Genomic DNA, 16,505 nt, shown 5'->3' on the forward strand with positions numbered 1-16,505 from the left:
GGTCTGAAAGCTAAGATAATTTAATCACTCTAACATTCATGTTGGTGTGTTGGCAGCACTAAACATTTCACATCCTGAATGTAAGTATTTGCCAGCAATCCTGTCTCATAAGTGCCGTACGCATATGATGATGGATTCCTTCACATTTAGAAGAGACTTTGGTCAGTGTTGAGAGACCACGGTGACTACGTGTGCAAAGAAAACAAACTTTATACAGTATGGAAGCCGTGTCAAGGGGAAGTCTTATGCTGGATAGCAAGCAAATAGAAAAACTATGCACCACAAAGTTTCTGGGAATGCAAATTGACCAAGATTTAAACTGGAAATGACCGAGCGAGGTGGCGCAGTGGTAGCACACTGGACTCGCATTCGGGAGGACGACGGTTCAATCCCGTCTCCAGCCATCCTGATTTAGGTTTTCCGTGATTTCCCTAAATCGTTTCAGGCAAATGCCGGGATGGTATCTTTGGAAGGGCATGGCCGATTTCCTTCCCAATCCTTCCCTAACCTGACCTTGTGCTCCGTCTCTAATGACCTCATTGTCGACGGGACGTTAAACATTAACCTAACCTTAAACTGGAATGAACACAGTGTATATGTTACCTGTGAAGGAAGACTTAACTGAAGTTTTAGGGAGATAAGGAGTCTACATCTTTTCTTTGTCTCTGTCCAGTACACAGCGTCTCTTCTATTTGGTAAACAACAACTTATCAGCATTTACATACAAAAGACTTGCTGATCATTTAGCATAATAAATGATTTATTGATCTTACATCCTCTGTGCTGTGTGCTGTATAATCTAATCTCTATGACAGCTATGGCAATTACATCTAGATTAATTTATACATGTGTATTGTGACCTTTACTTGAGTCCACAACTAGAATTAGCATGTTCTGTCAGGTTTGATGTGAGTTCAGCCCTTTCAATTCATGTATCAGTCAAGAAAACAAGTAAGCACTTTCTCCTTACCTTTCTTCTTGGGGGTCTTATAGACATTGAAATTGTATAGATGGTGTTTCCAGGTTCAGAAACTCGGCCTTTCACTACCTGTTATAATGGAGTTGGTTGCCAGAAATAAAAGGCCAGCCATCAGTTTTGATGATCTTAATAGTTTATTTAAGCTTCTTGTTCCACTTATAATTCAAAATCATGAACATTCCACCATAGGTGCACAATACAATGCAAAAGGAAGCTTTCTAGTGAATGATAATTTACCAAAAGTTAATGACTGTCATATGGGAGTTTTGAAGACAGATTTTTTTATCAGATTATGTACCAGTTTTGTTTTCTGCAATTGTTTGGATGGCTTTTTGGTTTCTTACACAAGATGTGGTTGGTCATTATTGAAGTAAAGCAACTATTATACACAGTTAAATTTCTTCTCAATATATTATTTTTAATATATATATACATTGCAAACATGGATATAATTACAGTTCATCAGGAACCGTATTTCTCTTTAGTAACTGACAAGAATGTATAAATGGAGTGTGTGTGTGTGTGTGTGTGTGTGTGTGTGTGTGTGTGTGTGTGTGAGTGTGGATGGAGATAGAGGGGAGGGAAGGAGATGGACAGAGAGAGTGGGAGGAAGAGATGGAAAGAGAGAAGAGGGTGTGAGGATGCAAGTGGAAGAGAAAGAGAGTGTGAGGTGGAAAAGGGGGAAGGTGGGAAGAGGCAGGTGAATGAGCAAAAGGCTGTGAGAAGGCAGTTGTGTGAGGGACAGGGTGTGAGGAGGCAGATGGAAGAGGGATAGGTTGTGATGAAACACGTGGAAGGCAAAGCTGTGTGTAGAAACAGTAATGGTGAAGGTATGCACAGTAGACTCATAGATGTCTAATTCTGGTACCTGTAAGTAATTTTGATTTGTTTCAAATTGCATAGTATGAGAATTAGTAACCTTAAATATTAAGCTGTTTGCTGAATTATATATAGGCCAGTCCCATTATTCTACTGGCTGTATCTCACATGGATGTGTGGAACCCTTTATCAGAATACTTATGCCATCAGCACATATCACAGTTTTTGAAATGTCTTCCCAAATCAATCAATTTGTAGGTTAAAAAACACGTGTGGGCTAAGAACTGAGCCTTGCAGTATACAGTATTTAATATTTCCCCCACTCTAAATTTAATATTATTCCTCTTGTATTATTTGTTAAAGTAACCTTCTGTATTCTACTGTTAAGACACCATCCATGCAAAAGGAATTCTTTTAATGCCACACCACTTTAGTTCCCTTAGTAGAATTTTATGATATACAACCAATTAATAGAAACTTAATCTATCCCTTGATTACAATAAGCTATAATTGTACTGCTTAATACTATTTGTGATTATACAAGCTAAATGCAACCAATTAAAGAAGAAAGAAAGCCTCTATTTTGAAACAAGCTGCTGATTCCTTAGTTGTAGTGAATAGTTACTTTTTATTGGCAGTCACTTGCTTAACATGTACTTGTATGTGTTAGTAGTTTTCTAAGAAAATAGTCATCTGTATTTGTGACAACAGATGCCTGTTTAAAATACGCAAACACTTGTGACACAGCTTCACAATGACACTGCAGTCTACTTGTGATGTATCTAATAAGAATTAACTTGAATCTAGATGATAAATAATTAGTAGAAGTGTTTATTGAAGTGCTTTTTAAATTTCTTTTGAGTTGGTCATGATTTCCAATCTGAACCCTGCACAAGGAGGCAAAGGTTACAGGTAAATAATTTTTGTGTCTTGTATTGTATTGTACATATCATAGTTCACTTGATTTTTGCCATCAGCAACAAAGAGCTTTTGAAAGCATACAAGACAGTACTCAACAAAGTAATCAGTAAGGTGAACAAAGTGGCAAACAGCAATTATATTAGAATTGCCAATAAAAAAGTAATAATTGTACAGAAAATAGCAAAACAGCAGACAAGTAAAGCCCAAATATTTTTGTCGTGCAGTTAGACAATTATGTCACAACAATTATGCATCCAAGAGAAATTGTGTGGGCCAGAAATGTGGACAATAATAGAAGTGGATATAAAAAACCTAAGGGAATTTGAGGGAAAAATCCTGTATCAGATTTACAGCTTGAGAAAGAGCCAGAGGGCTGGAGAGTAAGAAACAACCAAAAATTACAAATTATGCAAGGGAAATATAAAGCAAAACTTATTAAACCTTAGAGAATACACTGGTTAGGAGATATGAAGAGGGTGACAGACGACTGGAGCAACAAAAAGAAGATTCTGCTCCAAGGAAGGAAGGGTCAACCAGGTGCAAGATGGCTGGCCTTACCAAGATGGAAGACAAAAGCAGAGAACTGAGACACATGCTCACAGATTGTTGAGGAGGTGAAGGCCCATCATGGTCTCTAGTGTTGAAGAAGTGGAATAAGAAGAAGAAGAGAAATTGTAACACTGCAATTTTCAAATTTAAGTGTGCAGTTGTCAGTGGACTCAAATCAAACAGTAATAATAGTCAAACAGTGGAAAGTCCAGGGTGGAATATCAACTATTATGTAATCTATCCTTTTCATAATTAGTAATAATAGTTATGTATTACCTGAGTCCTCAAAAAACAAATCTACTTCTCTCTTTTCAACATCAGCTAATGAGAAACGCACTTTAACAATAATTATAAATTTAAAGTTTACATATCATACAGGCATGGAAACCATCTCAGATTTCTATAGTAAGAGCTGTGGTCACCTTATTGTTAAACAGCTCTAAAATACTTGCAACCATTTGCTGTCAACTGGAGCTTTTCCATGTTGTTTAAAAGTGTAAATCTCAAGCCGCTATTCAGGAAAGGAAAGAAACAAGATGTAGCAAATTACCAGTGTGTTGCACTATTATTTGTTTTCTCAAGAAGGCTAGAAATTTTTTCTCATGTAAGCATTCAATCCTTTCCCTAGAACACTGTAGTGTCAGAAAAATCTGATCAAGACAACGCCATTTTCAATCTTTCATTTATTTTTTATTTATCCATCTGTAAGTTGTGTAAATTGTATGGATGTTATCAACATGTAAAGACATAAAATACAGACACAAGGATACATAAACATACTTAATTACACACGTAATGCTCCACAAGTTAGACAGAGACAAATGTTTCACTGGTATATTGTAAAAGTTTACATTCATCACCAACCACAAGTATTACACAGTTATTAAATTGCCCATAGTTCAACATATTTTGTTAAGACAAATTGACAACAGACCACTCACAAAGCCTGGAGATAATTAAAATGATTACAGGCTTCATATGACTAACAACATGTATTAAGGAGGTTCAGTCTTGATGTGGTGGACCAATTGCAGGCAGCATTGATTACATTGAGTAATTTGATTTCACGAAGGTGTGCACTGTGCCCTCTAGCAGCAAGCTGGTCCGTCTGTGGACGTACAGGAACCACATCTTCTATAGGCAATGGCAATACTACACTTCTTCGGTTTTCATTTTTCAACCTCCAGTTTGTTTCTATTTTAATGCACCTTATATTAAGATGAATAGTAATTATTATCTACACTTACGTAGTAAATTCTTAAGAGTTTGGAAGAAATCCTCAACAATTAGAAAAAGATTATAGTGTAGTAGAAGTAAATTTAGACCTCTCCAAAGCTTTTGACACTGTGCACCAGGACATTCTTTTAGGAAAATTGGAAGCGTTGGGTATACATGGGATAGGAAAAAAATGGTTTGAATCATACCTAAAAAACAGAACACAGGTTGTAGGACTGACATCAACTTACTCCAACCACAAAATAAATTCAGTATCAGAGGCAAAAAATGTAGAAATAGGAGTACCACAAGACAGCATCCTAGGGCCCATATTGTTTCTTGTCTATATAAATGATTTTCACATCTCAGACGATGCAGCCAAAGCAATAATATTTGCAGATGATACTAGTGTGATAATAAGTGCACCAAAGCTATTGCTACCAACAACTGCTGATAGAGTACTAAATTACACCCACTCTTGGCTCAATGCAAACAAGTTGACATTAAATGCAAATAAAACAAATTATATGCAGTTTGGGAAAAGATGTCAAAATGTAAATATCAATCTGGTGTGGCGTGACAAAGCCTTAGACAGAGTGACATCCACAAAATTGCTAGGGATTCATGTGGATGAAAACTTAAATTTTAATGACCACGTAATAAAACTTGCACAGAAACTTAATTCAGCCTGTTTTGCCCTCAGAATTATTGCAAATGTTTGTACCTCAGAGGGTGCCAGAATGGCATATTTCAGCTATTTTCAATCTCTTGCCCCTTACGGAATAATATTTTGGGGTTCCACAACAGGGCGCCTAAAACAAATTTTTTTGTTGCAGAAGAGGGCCATCCGAATAATAACTCACAGTCATCCACAGACACACTGCAAACCCATATTCAAAAAGCTTAGAATATTTACTATACCATCATTATACATATACAAATGTGTATTGTATGTCAGGACCCACATTGCAGATTTTCAGACAAATGCCGACTTTCATAACTACAATACCCGTAATAGTGCAGCACTCCATACTCAGCGAACAAAAAGAATGAATACACAAAGGCATGTGAGCCATATCAGTGCAAAACTGTACAACGCACTGCCAGTCAACATCAGGCAGTTAGAAGATGATAACAAATTTAAAATAGAATTTAAAAAGTTTCTAGTAGAACAATGTTTTTGTTCTGTAAATGACTATGTACGCCAATAAATTTTTTCTGATGGTATTTATAAAGGCAAAATGGAAAATACTCTATCTGTACCAAATCATTCATTACTTAATCATTCATTACATTTACATACTTAAAGGACAGCTGTTGTGTGATGTAAATATATACTTAAGCAGTGTTGTGTATATAAGGCCTTGCCGTTTAGGGAGGACAAAACTAAAGCCTTATGAAAAACAGACTATGCACTTAAAATAACAAGCAGGGATGTATATAGGCTATATTAATTTCATTGTATTATTATTAACTTCATTGTATTATTTTGTTTTGTACTTTTTTACATATATATTGTTTGTGTCCCATTTCTTTGAAATGGCTTACATGTACCTTTTACAACATCCATACAATATTTATTGTCAACAGATGGATAAATAAAATAAAAAAATTAAATAAAATAAATAAAATTTTCTCAAATGAGAACTCTACCACAATTCTTTGTGGTGACATTAATATTAATCTACTGGTCCAGAGTTCAGTAAAAACAAGTTTTTAGACATACTAAAAAGCTTCAACTTGTTCCCCCACATATCAGCTCCCACTAGAACAACAGATGCCATTGAAAGCCTAATAGATAACATCTTCTCAAATGTGGTCACACATGAAGTTGCAGTTACAAATATGAATATAGGATTATCAGATCATAATGCACTAACCTTTAATGTCACTGCAACTCCCAAGGAGGAGGAAAATAAAAAGGAGTACAAACGATTTTTCTCTACTGAAAATTGTAATCAGTTCAAAAATAATTTTAAAACATGCAGTTTGGTCAGGGGTCTTGGCACAAACAAACACAAATGATGCTTACAATACATTTGCTTCCTCTTTTATGACATACTTTGAAATGTGTTTCTCAAAAAAGCTTTTGAGTTATAGATCATCTGAATCCAAAGGGACCTGGATTACACCCAGAATTAAAAAGTCAAGTTAAACCATGAAATTACTGTGTACTACAGCAGAAAAAATGCTCTCATATGTACAGTCATGGTTTTATTCAAATAAGCTGACATTAAATATAAAGAAAACAAACTTTACACAGTATGGAAGCAAGTGTCAAGGGGAAAAACATGTCATGAGCAGTAGTTTGTTGAGTACAGCAAAAGCAAAATTATTAAGTAATGATAGATTAATAAGGCAGGCTAGTAACAAGTCCAGAATGATGTGGAAAATGGTAAAAAAAGAAACTGGGGGTCAAACTAAAGAACAGAAAATCAATCTTAAAAATAATGAAAATACCCCCATAGAAAAAGATGCCATGGCAAACTATGTAAACAATTATTTTGTAAATATTTCCCTTACTTTAAGTAGTAAATTTAAAAACAACCAACAGTGATGACTCCAATGGTAAATACCAGCATGACGGCAATCACAACAGATGAGCATGAAGTTCTAAAAGTCATTAAATGCTTGAAATCCAAAATGTCCTCTGGGTTGGACGATGTACCTGTATCAATAATTAAGAAAATTGCTTCATGTGTTGTCAAACCTATAATGCACATCGCAAACTTGTCCCTTAGTGAAGGGATATTTTCAGATAAACTTAAAATCTCTAAAGTTATACCTCTATACAAAAAAGGTGACAGACATAAAATTGAAAATTACCGACCTATATCTCTCCTCCCAGCCTTCTCCAAATTACTTGAGGAATTAATGAAAATCAGGGTTACAAAATATCTAGAAAACATAAACTAACAGTCAACATGGTTTTCAAGCAGGGCACAGTACAGAAACAACCATATTGGACTACACAACAGAAATAGTAAGAAATTTGGAATCAAATAAACAGGTTTTTGGAATTAATCTAGATTAATCCAAAGCTTTGGATACTGTGAGCCATGTAATATTACTAGGGAAACTTGAAGGAATAGGCATCAGGGGTACTGTTAAAAAATGGTTTGAATCTTATCTGCAAAACAGGTCACAAGTTGTTGAGCTGAGGTCATCCAACAATCTTCACAATTTTAAACTCATATCTGAACCAAAACAAATTGAAATAGGTGTTCCACAGGGCAGCATTCTGGACCCATTGTTATTTCTAATTTATATCAATGATATACAGGCTCCAGACAGCTCAGCCAAAATTCTACTATTTGCAGATGACACGAGTATCATAATTAGTGATATAAAAGAATCACTGTGTACTACAGCAGAAAAAATGCTCTCATGCATACAGTCATGGTTTTATTCAAATAAGCTGACATTAAATACAAAGAAAACAAACTTTATACAGTATGGAAGCAAGTGTCAAGGGGAAATCTTATGCTGGATAGCAAGCAAATAGAAAAAGTATGCACCACAAAGTTTCTGGGAATGCGAATTGACCAAGATTTAAATTGGAATGAACACAGTGTATATATTACTCAGAAACTTAGCTCAGCATGTTCTGCCTTAAGAATAATATCCAAGGTATGTAGCAAGGAATGTATTAGAGTGGTGTACTTTAGTTATTTCCAATCAGTTGCAAGCTATGGCATAAGTTTTTGGGGAAAACCAAGTCAAGTGCAAACAAGGGCAATTTGTATCATGACACACAGTCCACCACAAACTCAATGTTGACCCTTATTCAGACAACTAAAGATGCTGACAATACCATCGATATATATTTTTAAATGCCTGGAAATGATCAGTAAAAATAACTACGATCTCCAAACCAACTCAAGCTACCATGATCACAATACGAGGCATTGTAAAGACTTCCACATTCCCTGTGTAGCAAAAACTAGAAGTCAGAAACATGTTAGCCACTTAGGAATAAAGCTTTTAAATGCACTTCCACCTCAAATTAAAGAATTGAAAGGCAAAAATAATTTCAAGCGTGAAGTAAAAAAAATACTTGATGGAAAAATGCTACTACAGTGTAAATGAATACCTGTCTCAGACTGTGGATTGAAACCTGTACTTATTTTTAAAAAATTTAAACTAATTTAATTACGTTTTCAATTTTGTAGTTATGGTACTTATGAAAAATCTGTTAAATATCCGTAGTACGTTTTGTGTATAAGGCGTAGTTCATGATCTATAATAGTTTAGTATGAGCACGTACTTTTGTTTTTGTGTAATAAGTTCTTGTACACTACTTATATACTATGTGTATGTAATTTGTTTTGCTGTTTGTATATGTTTGTCCATTTATTATGTGTATGTGTTGTTATGTGTTACGTGTAATCAAATGACAAATTCTATATCACATGTGTGATCTATTGGATGCTAAATAAATAAATAAACTGTGATAATCATTCTCATACTTTATTATGCCCAATTTTATGTAATGTAAGCATACCTAAAAAAACTGAATTGCTTTTTAGCAAAAGAAACTACACCCCTTAGTAATTATCTACATTATTTACAGGAAATACAGACATTTCACTTTGCTCTTTGTGTTGTCCAAGATGTATTAGAGCTGCAGTCAAATAGCTACTTGCAACAGGTCCAACATTATGTAAGGAAAGTGAACAATTACACTTTCAGGACGTTTGTATTTCCATTATCACTTGTAAGTACATAGAGCTTCAGATACAATTCTAGCTATAGTGTAGTAGGTATCACATATTTATTTAAATTACTTCCCCTAGTGTGATAAAACACAGCTGCCCAAAACATTTTTTTGCATTGTTACTAGTAACATATCATAGAAAATTTTTGTTTCCTACATATATGATGTCTAAGTGAACTTCTATGGAAATCAAGAGAAACTAAATTTAAAAAGATCTGCAAATCAAATACTATTATGTGTCCCACCTCTTAGACTGATTGTTAATTTATCATGAAAACATCAGAAACGAGGAATCTTTATTAGCCCTTGACCATTTTGCAGTGAAATAGGTTTTCTCATTCATTCATACTAATACAGTGGATATTAAAAACAGTTGATGATAATACAGCAAAGTACTGTAAAAATGTTCTAAAAGCTAATGCCATTCCCACACATGTAGAAGAATTCCTTAATGTTGTAAAGTGAGTAGTGAGGTTACCAGGGATTCAACTTTGTTTTGGAGTGGTTTTAGTAGCATGGACCAAGCACTGGGAGCAATTTAATACAGATTCTGAATGGGTTATCTGTGACAATGACAGTTCATGGTAGCCCATTCACTAATCTGTTAGCTTTAACTTTGTGATTTTGTTGATAAATGTCTTTCATAACAACAGGTTCGGAATTGAATCTTCTTGTTTCCATGGCATAAGGCTTGTTCTACAAAGTTTACAAAGTTCCAGGACTGCAGCTGTATTCAGTAAGTGTCCTCTGCTGATATTTTGGCTGAGAATTATCCAGTTGTCTTCAGAGCCATAATACTGATGCTGGAGCCCTCCCACCCACCTAAAAAGCATGTTGCTTGCAGAGACAGATCATCACAGCTGAAAAAATGTCACTCAAGCAGCGATGACATGTACTACTGACACACTCTCTATAATGGAGATTGTGTCATGTATTCTACTGTAGTTTATAAACACTAGACATTAAGACCTCTGGTTCTGTACTATTGTCTTTGAGAGCTGACTATTCCAAATGATGCTTTTCATATTTTAACCGAGTTAAAACAGCAACTGGGATAAAGTGAACCATTTGTCTATTGGATTTTGATGACTTTCCTAATCAATAACTCTCAGAAGGATGATGTAAAAGCTAGAATCTTCATACTTTCATACTCCATGTAGTGAGCTGTCCCAGTGTAGTGTTCAACCACTACTGATTTGTTGGGCTGTAGCAGATGAGTGTAGTATCAATGTCCCATGTAATGACTGATGTTGTTTGCCCAGCATATGAAAGTCCACACTGACACGTGTTATATGTACACATAGCAGAAAGTAATCCTTCAGAGAAATAATGAGAACCTTCAGTTCATGCTTAGGTCCTAACATATTTTAGAAGAAAGACTCCTTACATATAGTAGGAAGACCATGGATTTGAATCTTTCCTCCTCAGCCTTTTGACGTAGGATGCTCACATAAAGTTTGAAATGCAGAGCCACATTTTTGAGACATTCAAGTTTCTCACACAGATAATTGTCATCTGCAATAGTATGGGTCCTATAGACATGTGTGTTGAGGACATAACCCATGTGCAGCAGATGGAGGCAGATGGCTACTTGCAGATACAAATGTGTGTGTTGGCTTGCAATAGACTTCATGTCCCAAGGTGCCGCCAGTTTAGAGATGAACCAAAATGTGCAGAAAATGGAGGCATGTGTTGTTTTCTATTTCCCTGCTGATTTTTTTTCTTCTTTTTCCATGGGCGGAATGAAGGTGGTCCAAAAACTGACGATGCCTTTTATTACCATTGTAAAACCACTAATAATTTATGCAATAGTGCGCTGGCATCAGGGACTCTCCCTGCTTGTCTAAAAATTGCAAAATCGGAACCAGTCTACAAAAAAGGAAACAAAGAAGAAGTTGGCAATTACGGGTCAATTGCCCTATTGTCTGACTTTTCAAAAATTCTAGAGAAGGTCTTCCACAAAAGACTTACAGCCTTTATGGAAAAATATCAAATCCTATCTACAGCACAACACAGGTTTAGGAAGAACCAACTAACCAACAGTAGTATCTACAAATTCCTACGCAAAATTTACCAGAAAGTGGCCAGTGGCAAATATATGATTGGTGTATGTCTTGACTAGTCAAAAGCATTTGATATTATAGATCATGAAACACTCCTATGGAAATTAAATCAACTAGGCATCAGAAGCACACCTAATGACTGGGTCAGGCTTTTCCTCTTATCTGTAAATGACCAATAAGCAAACATACTGTGTCAAAATGCTTACCAGTTTGTTGACAACACAAGATATCTCATTACTCCAAAATCAGAACACTTACTACAAGATAACATAACAAAGACAATGGGTACCATAGCAAAATGGTTCACATACAATAAGTTAATTATAAATGAAGAAAAAACTAGCAATCAACTTCCATAATGTCAAGTAAAAGGTTCCACATACTATAAATATCCAGTTGTCAAACAAAGCTGTAAATGGAGTTGACCTGACAAAGTTTCTTGGGCTCTGGATCGAGGATAATGTCAGGTGCGGAATTCATATTGAGAGTCTCAGCAAAACATTGAACACAATTTGCTATGTGATGAGGATCCGTGATAGCTGCTGTAGCAAAGACTGCCTAAAATGTATAATATGCAAGTGTCGAATCAGTCCTGAAGTATGGAGTCATTTTCCAAGGGAGCTTCTCCAAACACCTTTCAAAGTATTTAGAATTGAAGAAAGAATCATGAGAATCGTAGCAGGTGTGCCAAACACAGAAAATCGGGCAAGCCACTCTTCAGAAAACTGCATGCAAATCCTCCCCCTACCATGCCTTCATATACTTGAAACCATAGTATTCATACAGCACTATGCAATTGAAAATCCGTCACCCTTCCTCAAAAATGAAGATGTAACACTCACAACACAAGGCAAAAAATGGATCTCTATATGCACCATACAAAAACTAAGCTCTACTAAAGTGTTCTGCACCTTGGAAAAAAGGTATTCAGGAAACTACCAAGTAACATACAACCTGTAAACAACATAGCAGGGTTCAAAGCCACAGTAAATGTATATCTAATTGATCACTGCTTCTACAGTCTGAAAGAGTATTTTGATAGATAATAATATACCAGTATGAATAACAATGTACCAGTCTTATCTGTGGAAACCGTAGTAACATTGCAACCACTGAACAAATACAAATAATGTACCAGTAATAAGTAGTGTAACCATAAGAGGTTGATGATGTTAAAATGACGGAAACAGTGTTCTGTTAAATGACGTCCAACATCTTATATACAGTCTATGTAACAACAAGGTCTCATGGACAAATAAATGAATAAGTACTACCACGGAATCACACCACTGATCTCTCACAAAATGTCTCCAAAAAATCAGGCTTAAAATTAGCAAAGTCCAGCTCCTCTTACATTGACCACTACTGGTGACAGAGGGCTTCTCATTGGCAACACCATCAGTGTGTTCATAAAGATATTTGTCAAATAAAAAATATGATGAGGTGAGCATTTTTTCCAATTTAGGAAACTAAAAACTTCCTCTAGGACTGTCAAGAATAGTTTTGGAGGTACAAATCTCTTTGCCGGGTTGAGCTCTCTGTTCTGATTTTTCATTTATTCTGGTGAGGCCTGATAGAAACTGTAGCACTGACATATATTGTTGAGAGCTCTAGTAAACATTTTATTGATACTTAGGCAAGCACATTTTTTCTCAAATCTATGAATCCCTGACAAAGGAGTAATTCATACACATTAATCTATTCTATAGTTTTGTTCACAACTTGCGGGTGGTCTACTGTACTAGTACCACTTCTGAAATAAGTTTGTTGATTAAAATCTTATGTTTTTTGTGGGGTTGATGATAATTTTATGTGTTATGGATAGAAGACTGAAAGATCTATAATTTATTATTCTTGTGAGTTTCCTATGTTGTTAAGTAAGTCTAAGGCATGACTAATATGATTTTGAAGCAGTTCCATTAATATTAGGTTTTAATCAAGTCTATTAAACCACCATCTTCTGTATGCAAATTTGCTTTCTTTATAGCTCCTATGTTTTTACATGCCTATGTTGAAATTTGCATTACTTTGAGAACAACAGTGTTCTCATTACCACCATTTTGTTTTTCTGATCCATCTCTTCAGCAATACAAATACTTAATGAAATCTTTGTAACATTGTGGAATTATTAGGACATTATTAGGTACTATTCAGTCTGACAATAACCTCTACAAAACATCTAGGACTGAAGTGAGTGGCATTGTCTACAGCAAATCCAAGAGTGGCTGATATATAGAGAGAATAAACTGTGACAGAAACAAAAACTGTAATAGTCTAGGAGCTGTGCACAAATCAAAATACTTTCATAAGGAATAAGTTTTTGAATAAAAATAATTTATATTTAAACATGTAGGATTCATAATTCTTAGGAAAATGTTTGCTGATACATGTAAAGTTCTCAATAGTAGGAGAAACTTATCAAGAAAGATAGGAATGGTAAACAGTATTCTATTCGATTCAAGCAATACAAAACATAACACTGAAATACTACCTAAGAAAATGTATTCTTGAGACCATTGTGGATTAGGTAGGTATGCCACATAAATAATGATACGTATTCTTTAAATATACAGAATTAACTTTCATTCACCAGTGAAAGCATATAAGAATGTTTGGTCAAGAAGACACTGAGCTGACAAGGTTACAACAAAGATAAAGAATCTGTGCCAGAGATCTAATGTGTGCATATCAATAATTTCACTTCACACAAACAAAAAATACATCATTGTCCCCCCCCCCTTCCCCACCCATAGTGCAGAGTACCTGGAATGTCTTGATATTCAAGCTTTACATGATGACTGGCTCTTGTGTGGGTTCGATGCCATGGTGGCAGCAAAGCTGTCAGTTGCGCTGCAGGTGTATCCACAGGCTGGTGACACAGGGTTGCTCAGGGTCTGGGAAGTATGACCCTATGACAATGGACTGTTTGTGGCATGAGATGTCACCAAGGTGTCTGGGGCAGTTGGGGAAAAAACCCATGCTTTTCAACATGTGCAATGGAGACGTTATACAGAATGTATCCTCTATACAACACCGAGAAAGGGCCAGGGTATGGTGGCTGGAGGGGCAAATCTGTTTGAGTCTATATATAGCACTGCATGCAAACAGCTGTGTAATTCTTTGTGCACAAGCACCTGATGATTACTTTGGAGAGAATCTGGTGAACAACAGATATTGGAGCAGTGGTACTTTGCTTGCAGCACTAACTGTGTAAGTTCTGCTGTGTTGGATAGTGATGCCAGCACTAACAACAAAACATCACCAACTTGACCTCACATTATGGGAGGAGAAAGCATGCTTGTTAGATATCAGCACCAATAATCAATTCCACACAAAAATTGGGCCATAATTCTGATAGTAGTTATGACCATCTGAATATACAGGTTTTAAATTTTATATGGAGTGAATATTTGTCACTCACTGTACCCCACTGCAACCACCTTGTGCCTGAGTGTAAAGAACTTTAGAGTGGAGTGAGTAAGAGATTTGTGAAATACTACTGTGATACTGCTAACATGTTTTATTCATTTGCATAAAAGTGCATGGTTTCTAACCAGCAGCTTGTGCCAGAGATCTCTTTGTTTTGAACATTTTTATGTTGTGATTCACAAATGCAGAGTAAATTAATGAAACTAATGGGTGCATAATTATTAACACCACTGTTGACAGTTACAACAAAGATAAAGAATCTGTGTCAGAGATGTAATGTGTGCATATCAATAATTTCACTACACACAAACAAAAAATACATCACTGTCCCTACCATCCTCCCTAACCCCCCCCCCCCCCCCCTCCCCCTCCGGTCCCCATCCATAGTGTGCAGAGTACCTGGAATGTCTTGATATTTAAACTTTACATGATGACTGACTCTTGTGTGGGTTGGATGCCATGGTGGCAGCAAAGCTGTCAGTTGTGATGCAGGTGTATCCACAGGCTGGTGATGCGGTGAGGCTGTAAAATATCTGGGAGTATCCGTAAGGAACGATTTGAAGTGGAATTATCATATAAAATTAATTGTTGGTAAGGTGGGTGCCAGGTTGAGATTCATTGGGAGAGTCCTTAGAAAATGTAGTACATCAACAAAGGAGGTGGTTTACAAAACACTCATTCAACCTATACTTGAGTATTGCTCATCAGTGTGGGATCCGTACCAGGTTGGGTTGCCGGAGGAGATAGAGAAGATCCAAAGAAGAGCGGTGCGTTTAGTCACAGGGTTATTTGGTAAGCGTGATAGCATTACGGAGATGTTTAGCAAACTCAAGTGGCAGACTCTGTAAGAGAGGTGCTCTGCATCGTGGTGTAGCTTGCTGGCCAGGTTTCGAGAGGGTACGTTTCTGGATAAGGTAACGAATATATTGCTTCCCCCTACTTATACATCTCGAGAAGATCACGAATGTAAAATTAGACAGATTCGAGTGTGCATGGAGTCTTTCTGGCAGTCATTCTTCCCACGAACCATACGCGATTGGAACAGGAAAGGGAGGTAATGACAGTGGCACATAAAGTACCTTCCGCCACACACCATTGGGTGGCTTGTGGAGTATAAATGTAGTTGTAGAAGTTAGGGAGATGTACATTTGCAGGAGAGGTGCTGTTCTTCAACATTATTGGCATTATTAAAATGTAAATAAAAAATCATTAATTTCATTTCATAATAACTCTTCAGTTGCTTACGTTTACTCATTTTGCTTTTGAAGAGTGCGTATGACTGTAGAATGTCAGTACAAGGGTATTATTAAATAGTATTGAACATATATGTGCGTAAGGTTGACTGATTATGTACTCACACTACTTAATTATTTATCATGTAGAATAACAAGAGTTCTTGAACAAGATTTTACAATACATTGGGCAGATGTGTCAATCTTACCCCTCCTCTTCCTTCCTCATCAATTTCCTGGAAATAGGAGGTCTCCAGCTGTCACTCTGCTATAAAATATTTTGGGCTCAGGCATTAGGCAGCCCATTTGAGTTCCTGAAGCATCTCTGTAACACTTATGTGAGGTTAGAACCTACCGGTAACAAATCTAACAGCCTGCCTCTGAACTGTTTTGATGTCTTTCTTTAATCCATCCCAGTACAGATCCCAAACACTTGAGTAGTGTTTGAGAATAGGTCACAACAGCATCCTATATTTGGTCTCCTTTACAGATGATCCACACTTCCCTAAAATTCTCCCAGTAAACCAAAGTTGACCATTCGCCTTCCCTACCATAGTTCACACATGCTTGTTCCATTTCAA

General features: G+C 36.2%; 1 protein-coding gene across 3 annotated transcripts in view; it reads left to right on the forward strand.

Moving 5' to 3' along the window:
* The window catches only part of LOC126457159 (androgen-dependent TFPI-regulating protein-like), a 257,589-nt gene that overhangs the window by 2,020 nt on the left and 239,064 nt on the right, over positions 1 to 16,505 (forward strand). For 2 of the 3 annotated variants that reach the window (XM_050093237.1, XM_050093236.1), the window contains exon 2: positions 9,057 to 9,200. The exons of the other annotated variant lie outside the window; for it this stretch is intronic. In XM_050093237.1, the coding sequence (XP_049949194.1) occupies positions 9,057 to 9,200 (144 nt within the window). The remainder of the gene's footprint in view (positions 1 to 9,056; positions 9,201 to 16,505) is intronic. 3 annotated transcript variants of the gene reach the window in all.

Source organism: Schistocerca serialis, chromosome 2 (assembly GCF_023864345.2).
Source record: "Schistocerca serialis cubense isolate TAMUIC-IGC-003099 chromosome 2, iqSchSeri2.2, whole genome shotgun sequence".
In the NCBI taxonomy this organism is placed as follows: Eukaryota; Metazoa; Arthropoda; class Insecta; order Orthoptera; family Acrididae; genus Schistocerca; species Schistocerca serialis.